At 45.7% G+C, this 22,834-nt stretch overlaps 1 protein-coding gene and 1 long non-coding RNA gene across 2 annotated transcripts; one reads left to right on the top strand and one right to left on the bottom strand.

The window, feature by feature from the left end:
- Window positions 1-1,141: 1,141 nt before the first annotated feature.
- On the bottom strand, window positions 1,142-15,445 carry LOC139359140 (uncharacterized). Its single transcript, XR_011614925.1, has 3 exons — window positions 14,837-15,445; window positions 3,496-3,593; window positions 1,142-1,267 (listed from the first exon to the last, which is right to left on the bottom strand). It is a non-coding gene; the product is annotated as an uncharacterized lncRNA (long non-coding RNA).
- Window positions 14,711-22,419, top strand: LOC105485961 (ubiquitin conjugating enzyme E2 L5). The gene is made up of 3 exons (XM_071081486.1): window positions 14,711-14,903; window positions 19,356-19,409; window positions 19,948-22,419. The coding sequence occupies exon 3, from the start codon at window positions 20,633-20,635 to the stop codon at window positions 21,095-21,097; it is 465 nt and encodes a 154-aa protein (XP_070937587.1). The 5' UTR covers window positions 14,711-14,903; window positions 19,356-19,409; window positions 19,948-20,632; the 3' UTR covers window positions 21,098-22,419.
- Window positions 22,420-22,834: the final 415 nt, after the last annotated feature.

The raw sequence follows: 22,834 nt of genomic DNA, 5'->3' as shown, positions 1-22,834 counted from the left end.
ACCTATTGTGAGTTCACCAAATGGAGGCGCGAGGAGGAGGAGACGGGCAGGGGAGGGACGGCGAGAGCCGGAGCGGGCACCGCCCCCTGCCCGCCCGCGCCCCGAGCGCACGGCGGCCCAGCCACAAGGCTGCCGGTCCTCACCTTTGAAATGCCGGCAGCTGCGCGCGCTGCGGCGGGCGCGGAGAGGAGCCACCTCGTCACGTGGGGAGGAAATGCCTTGCCGGCCTCCAAACCTACTGGCTCTTGTTTCTGGGGTTTTATGGCCAGGAGAGTCGGGTCACTTCTCAAACCCAAGATGAAAGGGCAGTGCAGGACCCATCACCCTGGGAAGTTTTCTCCCCTTTCCCGTCTTTCTCCTTCGCACCTTCTCAGAAAGCATAGCGAAAGGGGCCTGCCACGCTACTGGCTTTTCCTTTTAGGGAAATTCCATTTCCTAACGTGTCCTGTTTTGAAAGAGGCCCATTTATTGGGTAATGACGGCAGCCTGTTAGGCAGAAGTCAGGCCAGGAGTAGTCACTTCTATTATTTTATTCAACGAATGCCTACTGATCATCTCCCGGGTGCCAGGCCTGTAGCGGGGGTTCAGTAGTGACCAAGGACTCAGACCCTGCCTTGGCTACCCACATCACCGAAGAAATGAGTTATCAGGCGACAAGGTGACTCCTGGTGCTCAGTACTTGAAAATACAAGACACCAGAGCGGGAAATCCTCTCTCATACCAAGAGTGCACACTTTGCCTCTCGTTAGAACAGGGGTAATGCCGGGTTTGCATTTCTTTGGACCTTTTCACTTCATTTAATAGTAACACTTGAAACTGGTGTCAAACATCCTCATACTTTCCTTCCTTTCTCATGAAACTGTTCTAGTATCTGGCTGATAGCACCGTGTCTACCTTTATGTAGCTCAGGTTTTGTTGGGTTTTTGTTGTTGTTGTTGTTTGCTTGTTTTTAATGTGCTAACATTATGTTTGGGCTTTTTTGCTTGCTTTTTTGAAATAAGTTTTTAAAATTCAGAATTCCAGGAAAGACTTTCTTTTCTCACTTACTAGGTTATCAGAACACTAGCCATGTGGTTCTAACCTCTGGGGTTTTTAGGCAGCAAAAATCTCATCACATCGCCAGAGAAATAACCACAAATTCCCACGACACATTTCGGGCGGTATCACAGCTCCTGGCCTGCTTGAGGACTGTGGGAGTGAGTCACTGCTGGAGATCTGAGCTGGACTCTGCCCGGAGTCCTTCTGCACTGATATTCTGTCCCTTTTCCTGTAAGTCAAAAACACAGAGTCCTCTACAAACACTTATTTTGTCTGTTTGCTTTATAAAAACACCAGACCCCTGTTCAGTTTCCTCCGAGATCTGCGTTAGTATTAAACATTTAGTGCTATTTAATTTTTAAAAAAGGGCGGGGGGGGGGGGGGGGGCCGGGCGCAGTGACTCACGCCTGTAATCCCAGCACTTTAGCAGGCCCAGGTGGGTGGATTGCCTGAGCTCAGGAGTTCCCGACCAGCCTGGGCAACACGGTGAAACCCCGTTTCTACTAAAATACAAAAAACTAGCCAGGTGTGGTGGTGCGTGCCTGTAGTCCCAGCTACTCGGGAGGCTGAGGCAGGAGAAGTGCTTGAACCTGGGAAGCGGAGGTTGCAGTGAGTTGAGATTGCGCCACTGAACTCCAACCTGGGTGACACTCCGACTCACAAAAAGAAAGAAGGAAGGAAGGGAGGGAGGAAGGAAGGAAGGAGGGAAGAAAGGGAGGGAGGGAAGGAAGGGAGGGAGGGAAGGAAGGGAGGGAGGGAGGGAGGGAGGAAAAACTTCCTCCTCGTTGAAAAAACATAGCAGAATCTTGTTTATTCTTTTGTCTGTCTGTTCATACCAAGGTATGACTGACTACCTAAGTTGCCCTAGTAGTTACAATGGGATAATTCATTTCCTTTCTCAGCTGTTGAGTGCTAAAAGCATTCTCCTTGGAACAGACACAATGTCTTATCTAGAAAGATACCCAGAAAGCAACATTTATGACTATTTATAAGGGTGGTGAGCACACTGGTTATGTAGATTAAAAAAAAACTAGGTAGGCCGGGCGCGGTGGCTCAAGCCTGTAATCCCAGCACTCTGGGAGGCCGAGGCGGGCGGATCACGAGGTCAGGAGATCGAGACCATCCTGGCTAACACGGTGAAACCCCGTCTCTACTAAAAAAAATACAAAAAACTAGCCGGGCGAGGTGGCGGGCGCCTGTAGTCCCAGCTATTCGGGAGGCTGAGGCAGGAGAATGGCGGGAACCCGGGAGGCGGAGCTTGCAGTGAGCTGAGATCCGGCCACTGCACTCCAGCCTGGGCGGCAGAGCGAGACTCCGTCTCAAAAAAAAAAAAAAAAAAAAACTAGGTACATCCTGATCATTCTTAAGATGCCCTCAGAGTGATACATACTTCTCATGAAACCAAAATCTTCCTCCTCTAAATCTCACATAGTTCAAACCATGCTTCAGAAAACGAGCATAGTTTCTATAAATTGAATCCATGGTCACATTTAAAACATTGAAGGTGTGTTCACATAGGAAAATTACTTCAGCAGACCAAATTTTAAAACTACTTTTTAATAAGAAAGAGGTGGCCTAACCTGTGAAAATCTCATAAAATTTTAGAATAGGAAAAAGTGTTAAGTATTATCTAATTCAGAAACCAAACAGTATCCCTGACGAGTGGTTTTCTCAAATCCATGCAAGTACAACCAGTGGCAGGGACACCCCAAGGGACCCACCCTTTCCAACTCTTAGAAATGTTTTTTTTTTTTTTTTTTTTTCCACAGAGCCAGAGAGTCTCAAATCTTTTTTCCTTGAGCGCCCACTCATCATTCTATCCTGGCCATGTGGGAAAAACCTCTTCCACAAAGTAGCTCCCCTACGTGTTTGAATCTCTTAGAGGCTTTCCTTTTGTAGCTTTGCAGTATGGACTCGTTTTATTCCTTAAGTTCATCAAAAATTGCTCATTGTGGCTGGGCATGGTGGCTCATGCCTGTAATCTCAGCACTCAGGGAGGCCGAGGACGTGGATCACTTGAGGTCAGGAGTTCGAGACCAGCCTGGCCAACATGATGAAACCCTGCCTCTACGAAAAATACAAAAATTAGCTGAACCTACTCGTGCACGCCTGTAATCCCAGTTACTCGGAGGCTGAGGCAGGAGAATCACTTGAACCTGGGAGGCAGAGGTTGCAGTGAGCCAGGGTCACACCACTGCACTCCAGCCTGGGTGACAGAGCAAGACACTGTCTCTAAATACATAAATAAATAAATAAATAAATCCTTACTGAGGACTGGGCACCATGGCTTATGCCTGTAATCTGTAATCCTAGCACTTTGGGAAACCGAGGCAGGCAAATCGCTTGAGCTCAGGAGTTCTAGACTAGCTTGGGCAACATAGTGAAACCCCGTCTCTACAAAAAATACAAAAAATTGGCTGGGCGTGGTGGCACATGCCTGTAGTCCCAGCTACTTACGGGGCTGAGGTGGGAGAATCGCTTGAGCCCAGGAGGTCGAGGCTGCAGAGAGGTGAGATCGCACCACTGCACTCCAGCCTGGGTGACAAAGTGAGACCCTATTTCAAAAAAAAAAAAAAAAAAAGTTGTTTATTGTGTACCTAGGATGGCTGAAGGATGGAAGAGGAAAACAAAGCCACAGCCCTCCTGGAACATATATTCTATTGAGGAAGACAGAAAATAAACAGTTCAATAGGTACATTTATAATGTAATGTCAGGTAGTGATACATACACAGAAGGAAAGGCACGGTAAAGAAACTGGGAATGAGACTGTTGCTTTAGGTTGGGAGGTAAGAGAGGTCCTACTGAGGACATAACATTTGGACAAAGACCTGACTTTCGGGAAAACTCTCCTGAACTGAGGGAAAGAGCCATGTCAATATCTGGGGAGAAAAAAAAAAGGCCTTGCAATGATAAATGTTTGATGTCTGGGGAATACCAGCAAGGCCATCATGGAGACAGTGGAGAGGAAACAGTGAGGGGAAAGAGGTAGGAAGCGAGCTCTGAGAGGGAGCCAGCAGGGTCACACTTTGAAAGCAGGGACATGACATGATTTCAAGACCCTTTCCATCTTAATTGCTGTGTTCTCTGTATATATTTAGCTAGTCAAAGTCTCTGTAAAAGGTAGTCACTCAGAATTGCCTCCAGTATTCCAGGTGGGGCCTAACTGGCAGAGAGTAAAGTAGGACCATCCCCTCCTTTATTCTGGACATTATATTTCTGTTAATACATTCTGAGGCCTCCCATTGCATTTTAGAAAGTCATTTATTGAGTTTGCTGTTTTCTTTTGCATATTGCACCTTTTTTTTTTTTTTTTTTTTTTTTTGAGATGGAGTCTTGCTCTGTCACTCAGGCTGGAGTGTGGTGGTGCTCATCGCAACCTCTGCCTCCTAGGTTCAAGTGATTCTCCTGCCTCAGCCTCCCGAGTAGCTGGGACTACAGGCGCCTGCCACCAAGCCCGGCTAATTTTTTGTATTTTTAGTAGAGACGGGTTTCACCAAATTAGCCAGGATGGTCTTGATCTCCTGACCTCGTGATCCAACCACCTCGGCCTCCCAAAGTGCTGGGATTACAGGTGTGAGCCACCGCATGGGCGCATATTGCATTCTTAAACCATTCTTTCTATGCAGGTTTCTTCCACAACCTCGCCCTCCTGTCCCCTGGCCTAAGACCTACTGACATCAAGAAGCTTCAGGAAACCTCATCCTATAAATCAAGTGGTGGCCTACTCATAGCAAAGTCCTTACAGATACCTTTATTTATTTATTTATTTTTTTAAGAGGTGAGGCCTCACTATGTTGCCCAGGCTGCACTCAAACAAGCCTGCTGCCTCAGCCTCCCAAGTAGCTTGGACTATATATATGAGCCACTGGACCTGACTCAGATATGTTTATATATTTGCCTCATTCTGATGTCGTTTAAATATGCCATGTTCCAAACATCATGAACTTGTTCAGAGAGTTTTTAGGGGCCAGAATGTGGACTGCTATCCTATTAAACTCTATCTTATTAAACTTGACACATTGTTCCAGTCTTTTCAAATGTTTTTGGACTCTGGTCCTAGCATCTTAATATATAAGCTATTCCTCTTATCTGTGTGTCAACAGCAGATTTCACCAGCATATGACTTACAACAATATTGTACTGAGTGAGGCTTAAGCTAGAGCCCTGTGGTAAGCCTATAAAGAACCCCCTCAAAGTTGAAATGGATCCATTACCAAGACTTTTGGGAAATGATTGTTCAACCAGCTAGCTGCAAATCAATCTAATTATACCATGATCTACCCTACATCTCTCCATTAGCTAATCAACAAGAACGCTATAAAAGATTTTTGTATAATGTCTTACTGAAATTTATATGCACTGCCTTGACCTTCTGCTCAATGATGCTGTCAAAGAAATTAAGTTCCACTTAAACTTTGAAGTTCATATTTTCTTTGGCGCTGCTCTTTTACTGCCTCTAGACTTTTCCTTCCATTCTGGGGCTTGCCTAGCAGCAGACACTAGCCACCCTGGAAGCATGCTTCCTTCTTTTCTACTGCAACTGTGCAGTACAGTTTTGTTTTTCTAAATGTATTATACATATAACTGATAAACTGAGTCAACTGGGATCATCTGAATCATGTTTCTTTTTTGTTTGTTTTTTTTGAGATGGAGTCTCGCTCTGTCACCCAGGCTGGAGTGCAGTGGCGTGATCTCGGCTCACTGCAAGCTTCGCCTCCCAGGTTCACAACATTCTCCTGCCTCAGTCTCCCGAGTAGCTGGGACTACAGGCACCCGCCACCACACCTAGCTAATTTTTTGTATTTTTTAGTAGAGACGGTGAATCTCCGGACCTTATGACCCACCCACCTCAGCCTCCCAAAGTGCTGGGATTACAGGCATGAGCCACCACGCCCGGCCTTGAATCATGTTTTAAATATACAATGAACCGCTCAATCATTCAATCAATAAAGTTATTGATCACCCCCTCCATAAGTCTAATATTTTCAAAATGAAAAAAATTTTTTAATACAAATGTAATACTTTCTCACATGAATTTTTGTTTACCTAGGCTGAATTTTCTCAAAACATACCATACCTTTAAACACAATAAGAGAATAGGGCTGCTGTAACTTACATCACCAGTAAATTCAATACCTGGCACATGATGTTCTCCTGCTTAGAAATTCCTTGACCTTAAGCCTTCAGACTCAGCAAAACTGGTAGCAGGTTTTTAAAAAACTGGTAGTTTATGTGAAGACAAACAAAAGCAGTTTCCATCTGGATTAATTTTACATTGACCCTATATTATTTTTAAGTCATACTGTTGTTCCTTTGCAAGCAGATCATAATCTTCATGAGGCCAAGGCTCATGTGTGCCTTGCCCTTCACTCTATTCCCAGAGTCAAGCACTATACCTGGCATATGTATAAAAGGTGATCAATAGGCCGGGTGCGGTGGCTCACACCTGTAATCCCAGCACTTTGGGAGGCCGAGGCTGGTGGATTACAAGGTCAGGAGTTCAACACTAGCCTGGCCAAGATGGTGAAACCCCGTCTCTACTAAAAATACAAAAAAAAATTAGCCGGCCTTGGTGGTGGGAGCCTGTAATCCCAGCTACTTGGGAGGCTGAGACAGAGAATTGCTTGAATCCAGGAGGTGGAGGTTGCAGTGAGCCAAGATCGCGCCCCTGCACTCCAGCGTGGGCGACTGAGCGAGACTCCGTCTCAAAAAACAAAACAAACAAACAAAAGGTGCTGAATAAATACGTTTTGAGCAGATAGAATGAGGAATAAATGAATATATGTGCATAAAAATGCTGCTTCATCTATTCCTAAAATACTTTCAGTTTTGTAGGGGATCAAGTGTAGATCAATGTCTTTTGGAAAAAATTGGGGGATGGGGGGCAAAATCAGCATCTCAGATGCATGATATGGTTTGGCTCTTGTCCCCATCCAAATCTCATCTCGAATTGCAATCCCTGTGTGTCAGGGGAGGGACCTGGTAGGTGACTGGATAATGGGTCCAGTTTCCTTTATGGTGTGATAGTGAGTTCTCACGAGATCTGATGGTTTAAAAGTGTGGCACTTTCCCGCCAACCCCCTGACTTGCTCTCTCTCTCTCTCTCTCCCCCGCTACCATGTAAGACATGCCTTGCAAGCTTCCCCTTCCACCATAATTGTAAGTTTCCTGAGGCCTCCCCAGCCATGCAGAACTGTGAGTCAACTCTTTTCCTTAAAAATTACCCAGTCTCAAGTAGTTTTATTAATATATAGCATTGTGAGAATGGACTGATACAGATGATTAAATAATAGTTATATTCTTTTTTTAAAAAATAATTTCAACCTTTATTTTAGATTCAGAGGGTACATACACAGGTTTGTTACATGAGTATATTATGTGACACTGAGGTTTGGGATTCAGTTAATCCCATCACTGAGGTTGTGAGCATGGTACCTAATAGGTAGTTTTTCAGCCCTTGACTCCCTCCTTTTCTCCTCCCTCCCTTTCTCCTCTCTCCCTTTCTCCTCCCTCTAGTAGTCTCCAGTGTCTGTTGTTTCCATCTTTATGTCCATGTGTACTCAATGTTTAGCCCCCACTTATAAGTGAGAAAATGCAGGATTTGGTTTTCTGTTCCTGCATTAATTCACTTGGGCTAACAGCTTACAGCTGCATCCATGTTGCTGCAACGGACATGATTTCATTCTTTTTTACGGCTGGGCAATATTTCATGATGTATGTGTACCACATTTCCTTTATCCAATCCATCATTGATGAACTCCTAGATTGATTCCATGGCTTTGCTATTGTGAATAGTGCTGCAGTGAACATACGAGCACATGTGTCTTTTTGGTGGAAAGATTTGTTTTCTTTTGGGTATGTGCCCAGTAATGGGACTGCTGGGTCAAATGGTAGTTCTAAGTTCTCTGAAGAATCTCCAAACTGCTTTCCACAGTGGCTGGACTAATTTATGTTCTCATCAACAATGTATAAGCATTACATTTTCTCTACAGCCTCAACAGCATCTTTTTTTTTTTTTTACTTTTTAATAATAGCCATTCTGACTACAGTGAGATGGTATCTCCCTGTGGTTTTAATTTGCATTTCTCTGATGATTAGTGATGTTGAGCATTTTTTCGTGTTTGTTGGCTGCTTGTATGTCTTCTTTTGAGAAGTGTCTGTTCATGTCTTTTGCCCACTTTTTAATGGGGTTAATTATTTTTTACTCATTGAATTGTTTAAGTTCCTTATAGAGTCTGGATATTAGCCCCCTGTCAGATGCACAGTTTGCAAATATTTTCTCCCATTCTGTAGTTTGTTTACTCTGTTGATAGTTTCTTTTTCTGTGCAGAAGCTCTTTAAATAACACTAATATTCTTGAGGAACAGTTCTCTAATGACCCCTTTACACGCTTAAAAATAGTTGAGAACCCCAAAGACTTTTTGCTTATACAGGATATATCCATCAATATTTACAGTCATAGAAATTAAATCAGAAAATTATTTATCATTTAAAATAACAACAAACCCATAATATATCAACATAATTAATATTTTATGAAAGATATATTTTCCAAAACAAAAAAGTTAGTGAGAAGAGTGGCACTGTTTTACACTTTTAAATGTCCTGAACGTCTGGCTTAGTAGGAGACAGCTAGATCCTCATGTCTGTTTCTGCATTTAATCTGTGGTGATGAACACGGCATGTACCTTCTGGAAAACTCCACTGTACACTCCTAAGAGAATGACAATGAAAGTTGCAAACAGTGTCTTGGTGTTATTATGAAAATGGTTTTGATCTGTGGACCCCCTGAAAGCGTTTTGAGGACCTCAGAGTAGACACTGTTTAAATAATAAAATACATCTATTTTTGGCTTTGAATGTCAGAAAGTTCAGAGCTACATTTAGCAATCACTTCAGGCCTGGCATTATAGTCCTTTGCAGCTTTCCTCAACTGCAATCTGTTTGCGACTTGCCCTGTACTACTTTTTTTGGTGTTAACAGCTCTTGGCCATACTTCTGTGTTTTTACTAGACGTTGCTTCAAATCCTTTGGAAAGCAGGTTGGGTGTTTAACAATATAGGTAATTGTGCACATATGCTTATACACATATATTTCAACACAAGTTTAAAATTATACTTCGATTTTGAGTTCAATATCCACCTAGCAAACACACCTCAACAGGATGAAAATATATGTGATAGTCACATAAAAAATTAAGACACTCCTCAGATTGTCTGAATGCACTTTTTACACAAAGCCCAGAGGATAGGGGTTACATTGCAAGAAATCTACTACATGAAAAGATTGGCTGGGCACGGTGGCTCATGCCTGTAATCCCAGCACTTTGGGAAGCTGAGGTGGGTGGATCGCTTGAGGTCCTGGCCAACATGGTGAAACTTTGTCTCTACTAAAAATACACAAATTCCCCGGGCGTGGTGGCACATGCCTGTAATCCCAGCTACTGGGGAGGCTGAGGCACGAGAATCGCTTGGACCTGGGAGGCGGAGGTTGCAGTGAGCCAAGATTGTGCCACTGCATTCCAGCCTGGGCGAAAAAGCGAAACTCCATCCCTCTCCACACACACAAAAAAGATTCAGCTCAGCTCTGGCAGGGCATGGTGGCTCACGCCTATAATTCTGGCACTTTGGGAGGCTGAGAAGGGCGGATCACTTGAGGTCAGGAGTTCCAGACTAGCGTGGCCAACATGGTGAAACCCCATCTCTACTAAAAATACAAAAATTAGCCGGCAGTGGTGGTGGGCGCCTGTAATCTCAGCTACTCAGGAAGCTGAGGCAGGAGAATTGCTTGAACCTGGGAGGCGGAGGTTGTGGTGAGCTGAGATCACGCCACGGCACTCCAGCCTTGCCCATAGAGCAAGACTCTGTCTCAAAACAAAACAAAGATACAGCTCCATAATAGACAATTTATCATCCCGGAAGTTAGGCAAATAATCAAAATCTCTACAGTGTTTGAACTGTTTCTCAAGCCCCCTACTTAGACATTGCCATTTTTCTATATCAGTAACTAATGTGTTGCCTATAATACACATTTGAAATGTCTGACCTCCGCTCTTCTCTCTTCTTTCCTGGAGAACTGTCCTTCGGTCATTCATGAGGATGAGTGTCCCCAGATGTACCTGTCTCAGGGAATCCTCTCCCGGGCACACCTGCTTGGATCAAGCTGTGCACCTGACCCAGGCTGGACAACCAAATTCCCTTTCCCAGGAATCTGGTATTGGACTGAGGACAGCCACTCATCTTTGGCTAATCTCTTGAGGAGAGAAGATGTAGATGTGATAGTTGTTGAGGGATTATCCTCCGCCCAGCTACTCACAGAGAAGAAAGTAGATTGCAGAGACATGAAGCAGAGAAGAAAGCTGGAGAAGGTGGACTGCCTAGGTTCCTAGCAGCTTCTCGGGCTACCTTGAGGCCATCTGCCCTTGCACTTCATGAGATACCGCTGTACTCTTGTATGTCCCTTAATGCTTAAGTCAGCTCAAGTTGATTACTTCCAACCAAAAGGACTTAACTCAGACAAAGACAAAGCCAAGATGGTTATCTGTGAGGTTTTTTTCTTTATAACCAGGTCCCTTACAGCATCCTGGGGAGCACTGTAGGTCCTAAATACACATTATTCACTTTCCGAAGGCTTCCATTAGGCAAAAACATATTCTCATCCAAGGCCAACTAGACTAGGAAATGGCATTTCTTCTGACTTTCCATCCCCAGAGGGCAAATGCACAGATGACTGCAGTTAGCAATTGACTCTGTGGGTTAGTATTTGCTGAGGGCACACACCCAGGGACTTGAATGACAGAAATCCCCAGGTGCCAGGGAGCAGACTGGCAATTATGCCTCCGATCACCTCCCTGTTCTGCCGCCCTCTAAATCAGCACTGCCCACCGCGGTGACCCTCTGTGACTGGCAGGGCGACTCATTTTTAAAGGGCCAATTTTTAACAGCTGGAAACAATAAACGTTGTGGGAGGTGAAGATGCTGGGAGAACTGATTTCTCCTTCACTGTTTTCAAAAGTCAAAAGATGCTGGGTGTAATGGCAACAGCCACAGAAAGTCAGCACAACCCCTGCCACGGAGCAGCTGTGTGATGGTGGCTTCCCCAGTCCCCCTCCCTGGGTCTCGGTTCTTACAGCTGCAAAATGAGGAGGTAGAATGAGATGCTCTTTAATATCCCTTTCATCTTCAACTTTCTACAATTTTTGTAAGCTGGAAAGATTTACACAGAACTTCATCTTGATTTTATTACTTGTAGTTCATCTTCTTGTGACAGAGCCAGCGGCAGCTTGTGCATGTGAAAGTAAGTGGCTCTCTCTCTCTCTCTGAGATGATTTAAGAGGTGGTGAAAACCCAGAGTACCTCCTTCAGTGTTCTGCCGTAGCCAGGCCTGAAGCTCCCCTGCCCCAGAGCCAGACTTGGGATCCAGGTATCATTTATCTACGTCAAAAGGCAAACATGTACACTGTCCATTGTTTTCCCAGAACGTAATAGCCTGGACTTGCCTCTGGGGTCCCCAGGAATGATACTAGGCCTGGGATCCAGCAGAGGCCAGGAAAGGTCTCTGGCACAGGGTACTGTGGCGGCAGACAGGCCTGGGCAGTAAGTAGTGTGTGCAGGGTAGCCCGTGAGTGGCAAGAAGCTCCAAGGTGGGGGACAGCCCTGAGCCAACTGCGTGCAGTAGGGAACTGGGCTGTCAGCTGCAGGCACTGCATTAAGCTTTGCTTCACTTTGCTCACCAGATCCTCCTGCTCCTCTTCAGAGCCCAGCAGGAAGAGAGTCTCTAACTATCCTCCAGGGCCCCCTCTACAATATAAGGAAAGGCTGACATTAGGCCCCAGTAAGAGTAGGAATTCCTTAGCAGCAGCCTTGGCTCTAGCTTCTGCCTTCTAGGCTGTTGTGACAAAAAGATTAGGGATAGTTGGCCATGCTGGAGAAAATGGTCATTCTGTTGTGAATGAAGCAGTTGCCTGGAACCACTGAAGCCCCTCCCCTGTGGTCCTTCCTTTGTAGGAGCTGTTGAGTAGAGCTGGCTTCCTTCTTCGCTTGGTTGGCATCCTGAGGAGCCATAGATCCACTGTCCCCATGCCCCAAAACAAGGCTTGGGTGTTGTGTGGTATAGTAAGCCTTTTGGCGGCTTCAGTTTTTACCCTTAAAAAAATGGAGAAGGGATAACACAAGGAGACCCTCCCAGAGCTCCTACGGGATATTTAATTATCAATATGGCGGCTACACTAGTTTAGAAATAAATGAACTATCAGATAGCACCCTAAGGTATTATCCCACCACACGGCGAACGCCGATTTCTCTGTGCTCTATGGGAACACGTGTAGACATTTGATTTGAGAACCAGGCTTCCCACTGACTTCCTTAGCAGGCTGGGATGTCAAATCTTTCTCACTTTTGGGGAGGATTAGGGTGTCTTCTGGGTTCCTATGAGTGTGTAGATGTTAAGTGGTAGTAAAAATAGCAACTGAAGCAAAAAAAAAAAAATCCTTAGTGGGATCTCGAAACCGTTTAAAAAGAAACTATCGGAGGGGCCTAACAGTATCAGGTGTGTTTCATAGTTGCTGGGGAGCAGCAGCAAAGGGACATACATTCACGCTAGACTAAGAATGTCCCATCATCATTACTCCTGGATACCCACATCCTTAGGCTCCAGGTTAGGCCCCTTATAAAATGTTGTGTGGGCCAGGAATCCCACGAATTCCCAGAAGAACGGGAATTTGGGGAATTGTTTTTAATCCCGTTGGGGAGTCCAGTAACTCTGCACATGGATACCAGTCTTGTTTGGGCACAGGGAATTTCCCTGAAGAGCCACAAAGAGACTTGGGTTAACCAGAGAGGACAGCTCTTCAAGTACCCACTGTGGAGGAAGTAGAGGATTTCAGAAACTCGGGCTAATGAACCCGCCTCAGGAACGTCCTGAGGGGTAAAGATCCGCTGTGTCCATGGTGAAATGTGAGCGTGAGAGAACTGCAGGGAAATACATATCCACCTGCGGCAAGCCTACCTGCCTATCCTCCAAACACGGTGTCCCTTCACTCTGCCCCAAAGCTGAACCCTTTTGTATTACGCCTCCCAAATACGAAGTTGTCCCATAGCATGAGTTTTGGAGTCTGAGGTTTGAGTCCTCATCGGCTGCAAAGAGCTGTGTGGTCATGGCCAAGTCACTTAGCCCATCCAGGTCTCAGTCTCCCCGTGTGTAAAATGGGAGTAAGGAGGGCTCAATTGTTTTAAGGATTAAATGCAACCAAGCTGGCAAAGTTTAAGCTCAGTGCCCACGTGTTAGCTGTTTATGGTGTGCCTGCTGTAGGCCAGGCCTGCCGCTGGAGACGCAGGCATTATGCTCCCTGCACATGACCCATACCCCATTCTCCGCTACACGCGCCCTCGCTCAGGCGCGTGTCCCACTATGGACGCGGATAGCGATCATCCTTTCTGGAGGCAGAAGTCCCGCCCCGTTTCCTTCCCCGGGCTTCTGTTGTCCAGGCCACCTTGGCGTTATCAAGGCTACCCGATCTTTACAGCCACCTCCCTCTGCACAGGCATCCAAATAGGAAATTCCGCTCTCAAGGAACCTTCTATCCATCCACCTGCCACCAACACGAACCTGCTGTCTTGTTCTCTGGCCTCTCTCCCTCTCAGTCCCCTTTTGCGCCCTCATTTTTCTGTCTAAAATAAAACGGACCGCTGCCCTTTTTATCGGTACTAAGTTTCAGGAGCAGAATATTTGTTAAACTGAGCAGAGCACAGCGCGCTGCCCCCGGGGCTGGGGCGGGCGCACGGGCCCTTATGTAAGGCCGGGCCTTCCCGGGGAAGAGCGAAGGCTCCGGGAAGGGAAGCACCGGCGGCGCGGCCCGGCCTGGAGGACAGTCCCCGGGGCGGGGAGTGGTGTGAGCCGCGGCGCCGCCAGCAAACTTTCCTCCTCTGAATTCTTGACCGAGAGCCTTGGAACCACATTCTGCCCAAATCTGTACACGCCGGAGCCAGGGAGCCGCCCGCCGCCGGGGGAGCGGAGTGGGGAAAGAGGGGTGGTGAGGGGAACGGGGGGCAGGTGGGGGAGGGCGGAGGAGGTGGAAAGTAGAGGAGCGGAGGGGAGGAGGAGGGAGAGGAGCAGGGAGAGGTGGGGCGGGAAGGAGGGGGAAGAGGCAGACGGGGGATGTGGGAGGGGAGAGAAAGTGGAGGTGGGGGCGGGAAGGAGGAGGTGGGAGAGGGGAAAGCGGGGGAAGGGGGGAAGGTGGGGCGGGCGGAGGTGGGGGCAGAAAGTGGGGAAGAGCAGGGAGGGCGAGCGCCGCGGGTGGGCACGCGGCCCCGGGAGCGGCGGGCGGGCGAGCGAAGCAAGTTCCTTAGTTTCTCCCAAGCTCGGGAACTGTTGGACGGGCGGGAGCGCCGGGGTACCTGGAAGGCGTCTCCGGGTTTCGCGAGCGCCAAGGAGCTTTCCTGCAGCCGCTAAATAAATAAATAACCACGGACGCTCGCCCCGCCCAGGCCCGCCCATCCCCGCCCCGGCCCGCCCCGGCCAGCCCTGGCCGGCTCGGCTCAGCCCAGCTCCCTGGCCGCGGCGGCGGCGGTGGCTGCGGTGGCTGCGGTGGTGGCGGCGGCGGCGCAGGCAGGGCTGGGCGCTCGGGGAGCTCCGCGCGCGGGGCAGCTTCCCCGTGACCCGCGGCCGCGCAGCTCTGGGAACTCAGCTCCGTGAGGCTTTCGGGAGAGGGGAAAGGCTGTTCTCCTTTGATGCTCTTTGGTTTCACAGTGGAAAACTACAATTAAAAAAACATAGCCATGAAAATAAGTGAGATTAGAACCTGCCGGCTTCACTTCCTGGAGGCTTTTTGTTGTGTCTTGAAACTAGGATCTTTGCGGGCCATCCCTGTAAGTGCCTTTTTAATCCATTCACACGGATGCTTGTGCGTCTCTGCCGCGTTTAACATCGGTCAGCGGGTGACACTGCGTTAATTTGCTCTGGTGATGATTTCTGCTTTGCTAGTTTAGCACTGCCTCGCTTGATGACACGTAATAAATGCACACACGTTGCAAAACTTAGGACACAGGGAGAGGCACCTTTTTAACTCTGCCATAAAGTAGATAAGAAAATCTCTTCTAGGCCGGGCGCGGTGGCTCAAGCCTGTAATCCCAGCACTTTGGGAGGCCGAGACGGGCGGATCACAAGGTCAGGAGATCGAGATCATCCTGGCTAACATGGTGAAACCCCGTCTCTACTAAAAATACAAAAAACTAGCCAGGCGAGGTGGCGGGCGCCTGTAGTCCCAGCTACTCGGGAGGCTGAGGCAGGAGAATGGCGTAAACCCGGGAGGCGGAGCTTGCAGTGAGCTGAGATCCGGCCACTGCACTCCAGCCTGGGCGACAGAGCGAGACTCCGTCTCAAAAAAAAAAAAAAAAAAAAAAAAAGAAAATCTCTTCTAAAGCAATGCCAATATTGGGAAAATGGTTTATTATTTAGACTGTGGAGATATTAAAAACAACAAAACCTAATTAATTATTCATAGCCATTCTACATAAAGTAACATGATAAAATCATTAAATAATAGCAATGACAAAAAATTTGTTGTTCTAAACTTACTGTTTTAGAATGTTTATCGTGTCATATATAGTAAATCACATATCTAGTTTTTGTGCATGTGTGTCAGAGAGAGATAGACAGACATGGATAACTTCTGCTCTGAAACACAGCAGGTTTAAGGCTTCAGTACAGAGAAGTTCCATGTGGAAAATCTCCAAATACAATTACAATAAAGGAGATACAATACAGAGTGTTATTAAACTGGAGTTTCTTCCCCCAGAGAGTTTACTCTAGTTTCCTTTAAAATAAACTAGGGCTGGGTGTGGTGGCTCAACGCCTATAATCCCAGCACTTTGGGAGGCTGAGGCAGGGGGATCATTTGGATCCAGGAGTTCAAGAGCAGCCTGGGCAACATAGCGAAACTCCGTCTCTAAAAAATTACAATATTAGCCGGGCATGGTGGTGCACACCTGTAGTCCCAGCTATTAGGGAGGCTGAGACGGGAGGATGGCTTGAGCCTGGGAAGTGGAGGTTGCAGTGAGCCAAGATAGCACCACTGCACTCCAGCCAGACCTTGTCTCAAAAAAATAAAATAAACTGAAAGGCCAGGGAATCATACATTTAAAATTGGCCAGTGCTCATTAAAGATCACTCAAAAACCAGAATTAGGCATCCTTACGGTGGGAAGGTGGGCAATAAAAAGACGCAATCCCAATTTACAAAAATTTGGCCTTCAGGCCACATCTGATACACTTGCATAAAATCAAAAGATGATGCAATGCATGTTTTCCTAAATTAAACCAGAAATAGTGGTAGGGATATACCTTCATGCAAGCAGATGCACAGACAGGTTCTGATGGAAACTGTTTTCACTAAACCATGTCCCAGTTACTTTATGTAGCTTAACGAGCTGGGATTTGTATGTTCCCAACTAGAGGGTGCATGCTGGAGCTCCATGGGCCTGAACTTGTCTTCCAGACCTGTTTGTTTGGCCTGCAGGATGTAGTTTAAACTTTTGAATTAGTTATGGATATTTTGAAATTGTTATGGTTCACATGGAAAACTGGACTTTAGGCTTCTCTGAAACATGAGAAGACCCGGCCACCCTGGGTGGGACTGTTGGTGGGAGCCAACAGCGGTGTTAGGTGTGAGGGTGACAGTCTGCACCTCTCCAGCTGTCTTCCCCCACCTCTGCCTTCACTCTGTTAAGGCACTTGTCCACTCTGCACATGTGAATTTTCTAAAAATTAGTCCTGGTTCAGACAAACCACTGCACCCAGTGCTTGGACGTCTTACTAGGATTATTAAAGTCATAGATGACTTTGACACTCTAGGATCTAGAATTATGTAATGTTAAAACCTCAAATCTCGATTTCTGGAGATTCATTTGGGCAGATTCAACCAAACAGAGGCTGAATGTACATTTCCTGAAGGCAGGCACAACATGATGTCCTGGTTTCCTGGATTCTTCATTCCCCTAAGGTGCCGTGAGATGTAGGAGAGTGTGTGGTCTCTGAAATTAAGCTCAGGAATTTGGATCCCCAATAGTTACTTGCCATTCAGTGTAAAGCAAGTTATATACTATCTCTGAGCTTGTTTCCTCAAACACAGATAGTTATAATCAAACTATCTCTGTGGAGTATTGCATATTAAATTACTATATGTAAGTCTGCTCAAGAGTTTGCAGCAAATTTAAAATTAAATAAATAAATAAAATTACTATATGTGAAAGCATCTTGAACAGTACCTGGCCCACAGTGACCACCCAAAATAGTTGTTTCTCTTGCTCTTGGGATTTCAGTTTCTGGAGTGCAGTCAATCATAGCTCACTGCAGCGTCAACCTCCTGGGCTCAGTGATCTTCCTTCCCAGTCCCGCCTCCCAAGTAGCTAGGATTACAGGTGTATGCTACCATGCCCACCTAATTTTTAATTTTTTATTTGTAGATACCAGGTCTCACTATGTTGCCCAGGCTGGTCTTGAACTCCTGGCCTCAAGCAATCCTCCTACCTCAGCCTCCCAAAGGGCTAGGATTACAGGCATGAGCCACAGTGCCCAATTCTTGGATACCTGCTTTACATTACAGTGTCTGTTCTCTCCCTCAGGATTTTGATTCAAGAAGTCTCAATGGGGCCTGAGGGTTAACATTTTAACGTTTAATCCTGGGGGAGGAGTTCTCAGACCACACTCTGACAATGCCCATCCTGGATTGGCCACAGTTGTTCAATTAGATGAGTCAGAGAACAAAGAAATAGGCCCTGGCTGATTCCCTGGCTGGTCCTGGCCAGCATGCTGATCCTGCAGCTCCATTGGATGCACTGCTTGGCTCCCAATTGTCTACTTACCAGTTCATGCATATTTATTGAGCACCTACTAGAAACATAGTGAGGCAGGCACTTGAAGTAGTTCCTGTTCTCAGGGAGATTGGGAATGGAATACAAAGCCCAGGGCCTGGCATTGGGCTCCAGTCCCTCCCGTTCCTACCACTCACCATTCAATACCATCTCTAATGCCTTCTTCCCAAAGACAGTCACTCCTCCCCACCCAGCGCCATGCATTCTCATGCCATATTACTGAGTCTTGGATAACAGTTACTTTTGCATTACATGCAGACACTTAACATAGTACTGGTTAGGTGTTCCTCACATACTTGTGGGACTTAATTTCCTTGGACAAATCTGTCTTCTGAAACTTCAGCTTATGTTTATTCACTTATCAAATATTTATGGGCCGGGCAGGGTTTTCACGCCTGTAATCCCAGCACTTTGGGAGGCCAAGGCAGGCAGATCACCTGAGGTCAGGAGTTTGAGACCAGCCTGGCCAACATGGTGAAACCCGTCTCTGCTAAAAATAACAAAAATTAGCCGGGCTTGCCTGGAATCCCAGCTACTCCAGAGACCAAAGCAGGAGAATCACTTGAACCTGGGAGGCGGATGTTGCAGCGAGCCAAGATTGCGCCATTGCACTCCAGCCTGGGTGATAAGAACAAAACTCTGTCCAAAAAAAAAAAAAAAAAAGGAAAGGGAAGGAAGGAAGGAAGGAAAGAAGGAAAGAAAGAAAAGAAAGGAAAGGAAAGGAAAGGAAAGGAAAGGAAAGGAAAGGAAAGGGCCAGGCACAGTGGCTCACGCCTGTAATCCCAGCACTTTGGGAAGCCAAGGCTGGTGGGTCACCTGAGGTCAGGAGTTTGAGAACAGCGTGGCCAACATGGTGAAACCCCATATCTACTAAAAATACAAAAATTAGCCAGGCGTGGTGGTGGGCGCCTGTAATCCCAGCTACTCGGGAGGCTGAGGCAGGAGAATCATTTGAACCTGGGAGGCGGAGGTTGCAGTGAGCTGAGATCACGCCATTGAACTCTAGCTTGGGAGACAAGAGTGAAACTCCTCAAAAAAAAAAAAAAAAAAAAAAAAAGTATGGATGCGAGTCAGGGCTTACACAAAAGTGAGGGGTCGGGAGGGGGAATGTATGGAGCATCTTCTATAAGCCAGACACTGGCGCAGAAGCTGGGGATACAGCAATGGACAAAATTACAATCCCTGCCCATATGGAGCTTTTAGTTGGGGAAGACAGGTCATATAAACATACTATTTTGAATTCTTACTTATTCAATCATTTTCTGTACCCTGACATCTGCTGCAATCTTATTTGCTCTCTGAATTCTAACTTATTTTCCTGCCAGATGGACTTCTTTCCTAGTCCTGGTCTACACAGCCTGTGCTTAGGTGGTGATTTTATTATCTGTAGCTAGAGAGCTCTCTGCATATACTGTTACATTTTGATTCAAAATGTCTGTATTTCTTCCAGGCTTTGATCAAAATCAACCATTCCTTTCCAAAATTCAGAAGCTTCCACAACAAGGTAACTTTTAAAAATGCAACTTGTATATTCTTTTCTTACAGAATATTGCAGAGAAGGCTTATTGAAGCCAAGTGACTGCTGTCCCATTTTTTGTTGTTCTAATACTACTTTTCTTTTTAAGCTCCTTAGCTCTTATGGCAAATATAAAAATAACTCTGACTACTTTGCATTCATATTCCGTAACTTATTTTGAGCAATGCCATTCATAATTTATTGTAAAAGATAATCTTACCTTTAAATATGTGATTTTTAAATAAGTTTTGCTGCCTTCTTACTGAAGTTTTCGTGTCGTTCTGGGTATAATACTTGTTCTACAGAAATTCAAGTCCAATTTTATAATTAAAATGACAGGTTTCAAGATATTAAATATTCTACAAAGTGAGTTATATCTGAAAATTCAGGTAAACAAGTATAATTTACATTCGTACTCTAAAGTGATAACTTTTTGTGAAAATGCCCCAAAATATATTATTTCTATCCCTTTGCATGAGTATATTTGTATATTTGACCTCTATTCATTATCTTCTTTGGCTCTCAGTTGATACATTTTATCATTTCCCATGTCTGAATTACTTCCTGTTGAGAACATGAACTGGATTAATAGAAATTCCTCAGAATAAAAAATTCAAACACCAAGGATCTCACTTTGTGCTGTGAAATGCAAGATGAGCAATCTGATCTGGATATAATATCAGTCTTCAGTCAGGCAGCAGGTGAATATGCAGGTAGAATTATAATGTGTAAGGCCGGGTACGGTGGCTCACGTCCGTAATCTGAGCACTTTGGGAGACCAACGCAGGCGGATCACTTGAGGTCAGGAGTTCGAGACTAGCAAGGCCAACATGGTGAAACCTCGCCTCTGCTAAAAATACAAAAAAAAGTTAGCTGGGCATGGTGGCACGTGCCTGTAATCCCAGCCACTTGGGAGGCCCAGGCAAGAGAATGGCTTGAACCCAGGAGGCGGAGGTTGCAGTGAGCCGAGATGGCGCCACTGCAATCCAGCCCCGGCAACAGAGCGAGACTCTGGCTCTAGAAAAAAAAAAAAAAAGAATTATAATGTGTAGGATTGTGGATGATCACTCTAATCAACCAGTGGGCAAGTTGCTTTGCTCAGCGTAAGTTCAAACTGCCACATCAGAACGTTATTTGTGTATACATATGCAACCATTGAAAGTGGCCGTTACCACGATGCATTCTGGGAAAGGAGCAGCACCAAATCCAAGATGGCGGCCAGCAGGAGGCTGATGAAGGAGCTTGAAGAAATCCGCAAATGTGGAATGGAAAACTTCCGTAACATCCAGGTTGATGAAGCTAATTTATTGACTTGGCAAGGGCTTATTGTTCCTGACAACCCTCCGTATAATAAGGGGGCCTTCAGAATCGAAATCAACTTTCCAGCAGAGTACCCATTCAAACCACCGAGGATTACATTTAAAACAAAGATCTATCACCCGAACATCGACGAAAAGGGGCAGGTCTGTCTGCCAGTAATTAGTGCTGAAAACTGGAAGCCAGCAACCAAAACCGACCAAGTAATCCAGTCCCTCATAGCACTGGTGAATGACCCACAGCCCGAGCACCCGCTTCGGGCTGACCTAGCTGAAGAATACTCTAAAGACCGTAAAAAATTCTGTAAGAATGCTGAAGAGTTTACAAAGAAATATGGGGAAAAGCGACCTGTGGACTAAAATCTGCCACGATTGATTCCAGCAAGTGTGAGCAGAGACCGACCCCCTGTAGTACATTCAGACACCTCGCAAAGAAGGACTCTGTGGAAATCGACGTGCCACCGCCTGGCGTTCGCTTGCAGCAGTTACTGACTTTCTACAGTTTTCTTAATTAAAAGTGGTCTAGGTAACCTGTAAAGAAAGGATTAAAAATTTAAGATGTTCTAAAAAAAAAAAAAAAGTGGCCATTAATAGACGGAACTATACATTGGACTAGTTGGTGTTTTAAAAGCATAAAATCTGGCTACCCTAACAGGATAAGAGTTCAGACAGCAGGATGTTGACACAGGGTCCTACCAGAACCCAGGGTTTACTTAGAGAACATAAAAGAAAAGAGATTGTATGCTCTATTCCTTGCTTTTTTTTTTTTTTTTTTTTTTTGGTGGATGTAGATAGGAAATGGGATGAGAGTGGCCACAGGAATTCGTATTGGTCGTGGGATCCATTTTTGTTTTAATTGATGTTTCCTGTTGAACTGACATTTAGATTGAAATACCTGCGAGCCAGGTTCCGTGGCTCACACCTGTAATCCCATCACTTTGGGAAGCTGAGGTGGGTGGATCACCTGAGGTCAGGAGTTTGAGACCAGCCTGGCCAACGTGGTGAAACCCCATCTCTACTAAAAATAAAATAAATAAATAAATAAATAAAATTAGTCGGGTGTGGTGGCAGGCTCCTGTAATCCCAGCTACTCAGGAGGCTGAGGCAGGAGAATCATTTGAACCCTGGAGGCAGAGGCTGCAGTGAGCCCAGATTGCGCCATTGCACTCCAGCCTGGGCAACAAGAGCAAAACTCTGTCCCCCCACCCCATCCCAAAAAAACTGACTGAAATACCTGGAAGGCACACCATAATTGGGGTGTCTTTAGGCTGAAATGGAGACAACAGAAAGTGAGGTGGCTTGGAGGGACTCAGATGGCACTGGTAAAGGAAATGAAACAAATGCAAATTTCACAGACAAAAAAGTAGCTTTGCCACCTCTCATTTTGGCTGGGCTGCTCTGAAGTGCTGCATCTTTTATCGTGTCTAGGCTCTCATCCTTAATGACATTTTCATATTCTCCATCCCCCATCCCCCACCGCCTCTCCAGTAAGGCCTTTTTGACAAGCTGCACTTCCCTGCTTTAGTAATTGGTGATAAGATTTGTTCTGTAGAACATATACATAGAGGATTGTTCACTCTCCTCCTTTTATGAAATAATTTTTAGAAATTGAGCTGTTAAAGGTTGTGTTTGAACACATTTTTTTGGAACAAGAACTTTAATTAAAGGATCAAAAAACCCAAGCTCTTGCTTTTGAATAACTGAAGCCAGTGTCTACAATTTCTCATATCTCAAATCTGTAGAAACTAGTTGTGTGATTCCAGCGGTGCATGGGACCCCTTGGGTGTCTGAAGAGAAGGGTGTGGGAGGGAGAGCCGCACCTCTGCAGTCTTGCTCTGCTGGTGTAGTAGGCAGCTGTCCACCCCCACCCCACCCTGCACTTCAGGCTCTGGAGTCAGCAGATGAAGCATTTTCTAAATTATATTTTAAGTATATGTTTTAAACTTGTCAAAAAGATAAATCAATCTATAGAAACTATTATCAGTCTAGCTTCTTTTACCTTCAACTTGTAAAGAAAGTTTGCCTTCTTGAGTTCTTTTTGTCATGTGCAGTAGGAGTGGCTCGTGTGAGTATCATCAGTGAAGGGAAACCCACACA

The sequence above is a fragment of the Macaca nemestrina genome, chromosome 16 (assembly GCF_043159975.1).
Source record: "Macaca nemestrina isolate mMacNem1 chromosome 16, mMacNem.hap1, whole genome shotgun sequence".
In the NCBI taxonomy this organism is placed as follows: domain Eukaryota; kingdom Metazoa; phylum Chordata; class Mammalia; order Primates; family Cercopithecidae; genus Macaca; species Macaca nemestrina.
The sequence above is the reverse complement of the archived record's forward strand: the minus strand, read 5'-3'. Positions and strand labels throughout refer to the sequence as shown.

What these genes read in the sequence shown, in the direction of transcription:
- LOC105485961 (XM_071081486.1), top strand. Translation starts at nt 20,633, where the DNA reads ATGGCGGCCAGCAGGAGGCTGATGAAGGAGCTTGAAGAAATCCGCAAA.